The sequence below is a fragment of the Penaeus chinensis genome, chromosome 35 (assembly GCF_019202785.1).
Source record: "Penaeus chinensis breed Huanghai No. 1 chromosome 35, ASM1920278v2, whole genome shotgun sequence".
Taxonomy (NCBI): Eukaryota; Metazoa; Arthropoda; class Malacostraca; order Decapoda; family Penaeidae; genus Penaeus; species Penaeus chinensis.
The window spans coordinates 9,513,405-9,515,904 of NC_061853.1; the positions used below are offsets into that span (position 1 = coordinate 9,513,405).

Sequence of the window (2,500 nt, forward strand, 5' to 3'; positions counted from 1 at the left end):
AATCTAAAACACCCAAGACATTTTTTTTATTAGCTACTTACACTGAGCCCAACAATCTTGTTGTTCTTAAAAAGATGTGCAATGCCACCAGTGAGTGCCTTCACTGCCTTCTCTTTGGCTCCCATCAGCTTGTCCAAGTTAAGCCTCACATTGTCAACCTGTAGTGAAAGAGGATTCCTTTTTTCATTTAATGCTGTCAAAGCACAGGAATCAAAAGACACAGAATTTGCAATAGAAAAAGTAAAAAATAAAGAACTGGTAGGTGGAGACAGAAGAGCAGGGAAAAGAAAAAAAAAATCTGATGACAGAAAAAAACAAAAACAAGTAGTAACAGATGAAAAATAAAAATAATGAACAAAAACATTCTGAAAACACTGCACAAATGCACAAACCTCAATGCCTCGGTCAGCAAATTCCTTTCCTTTGGCCATATGATAGTAATGGGAATTGTTGAGCAGTGACTTGGAGGGGATGCAGCCCACATTTAGGCAGGTGCCACCATATGTTGCATTCTTCTCCACGCATACAGTCTGGGGATGATAAGACAGAAGGTTTCATTACAAGCTGACCATCTGGTATATTTATCCAAAAGGATCATTTTGTGTTTTTCTAGTCTTAAAGAAAGAACTGGAGACATTCTTTACCAGTTTTAATGAGAGATCTGGAGACTTTCTCTCACTATACATATATTCAATTAATATTATACTATTCTGTTATCCAGTACTTTTATAAGTACTTATTATGATGCTTTTATGCATCACAAGAATAGTTTTATAAAAGGATCGGAGATGTTTATATACTTCTTATCTTACTAATGGCATCCTTATTACTATTATCATATCAATATGAATCATAACCATAATAGAAGTAACAGTATGATCTCATTCATATCATAATAAGACATTTTTTATGAAAGAAAGGCAACCATCACTGACCTTCATGCCCAGCTGGGAAGCCTTGATGGCAGCCACATAGCCCCCTGGTCCTGACCCAATGACCACCAGGTCAGCTTCATGGGATGCATGGCGACGTTGTCCCACAGAGGAGAGGCCCACAGATGCACCTGGACACCTGGCCAAGGGCACCTGCAAAGGAAGGTGGAATTTGGGAATAAAGGGGGCATACCTAAGAAAGAGACACAGTCATAAACAAATATACACATACTATCTACAGTAATGATATTGATAATAAATGATGATCATGGAAGGATGCGTGGGGAACCGGGGGTTGAAGGGGGGGGGATAATGGATGGCACTGGATGTCAATAGGAACCTGCAGAAATCAAAGAAAGTGATTTATAAAGCTTTAAAAAGTCAATTTTTAGAAAACCCGAGCCCAATTTCTGTCCCGAAATGCACAAAAAAACAATAGAAATCAGCCAGTGTAACTCTACGGACACCCCCGCCATTTTCTAAAGTCTACGGATCGGCGCGCCAACTTTCGACAAACTCTACAGGAATCAAACCCAATGTTCGGTAAAAATCTACGGGATTTCACATAATCCAGATCCCCTGGGGTAATCGTACAATGCGTCCTAACCAATAAACCAACCTTACCTTAACCCTGTGGCTTTTATACACTACGATCTATATATTCCCTCACGGACCCCCACGGCATTATGTAAACCTAACCTAGCCTAATTATATGCGGTGGAAAAACGCGCATGCGCACAGGGTTATTGTGCAAAATAGTGTAAATAATTACCAAAGCACGTAAAAGAAGTATAATAAAAGTAAACCAATTAATTAAATACATGAATTCAGAAAAACAGACTCTGGTAATACAAAATAACCGTTTTCACAAGCGTGTAGTAATACATGGACTACTTCACAGATCACAATAATGAGTTAGGCGTCACATTTGTTTTGGTCCTGGCAAGGTAAACATGAATGGGGACTTGTCTCAGAGCAGTGCCATGCAGAGCCTATTTTTGTTACTTCCCAGAAATATGAGGCCCCTGCAGATTTAGTTGTATTGAATCCTACTCTATTTTTAATGCTCTACAAGATGGCAATGTCCATTTTGCTCTACCTCCGTGCATTGCTCTCAGTAACATTAACCAATTATTAAACTAGATGTGTTAATATAAGCCAAAAAACTACTTTTCTAATTAATGAACTGTAGTGAATAATAAAGAAACTCATACCAATCTCGATCTCTTATCAATTCTTTTCCAATAACTAAGCCAACGGAGGTAGCAGTTGCTGTTATTGAACCTACAAGACTAACCCAAAAATATACGAAAGCACTTTACCCATGTCTAAACTATAATACAAAAATAAACCTATAAATACAATATTACATACTATATGAAACAAACTAAAAATAGTAACTTGACTGCAAACAATTTACAAATGATATCCAAATAAATCCAAATACAACCGAAAAGAAAAATAACAAACTTTCTATACAATGACAATAATTACGATGATAACCAGAGTGAAAAACACAAAAAGAAAAGAGGCAATCTACATTTCTTGCTTTGCCTCGCCAAGGGCAA

The 2,500-nt window shown here is 37.4% G+C and overlaps 1 protein-coding gene across 1 annotated transcript in view; it reads right to left on the reverse strand.

Annotated features, from left to right (window-relative positions):
• The window catches only part of LOC125044362 (dihydrolipoyl dehydrogenase, mitochondrial-like), an 11,468-nt gene that overhangs the window by 8,521 nt on the left and 447 nt on the right, over positions 1–2,500 (reverse strand). Inside the window, exons 2-4 of the mRNA XM_047640992.1 lie at positions 936–1,085; positions 393–530; positions 42–158 (exon numbers count right to left, since the gene is read on the reverse strand). Of these exons, the coding sequence (XP_047496948.1) occupies positions 42–158; positions 393–530; positions 936–1,085 (405 nt within the window). The remainder of the gene's footprint in view (positions 1–41; positions 159–392; positions 531–935; positions 1,086–2,500) is intronic.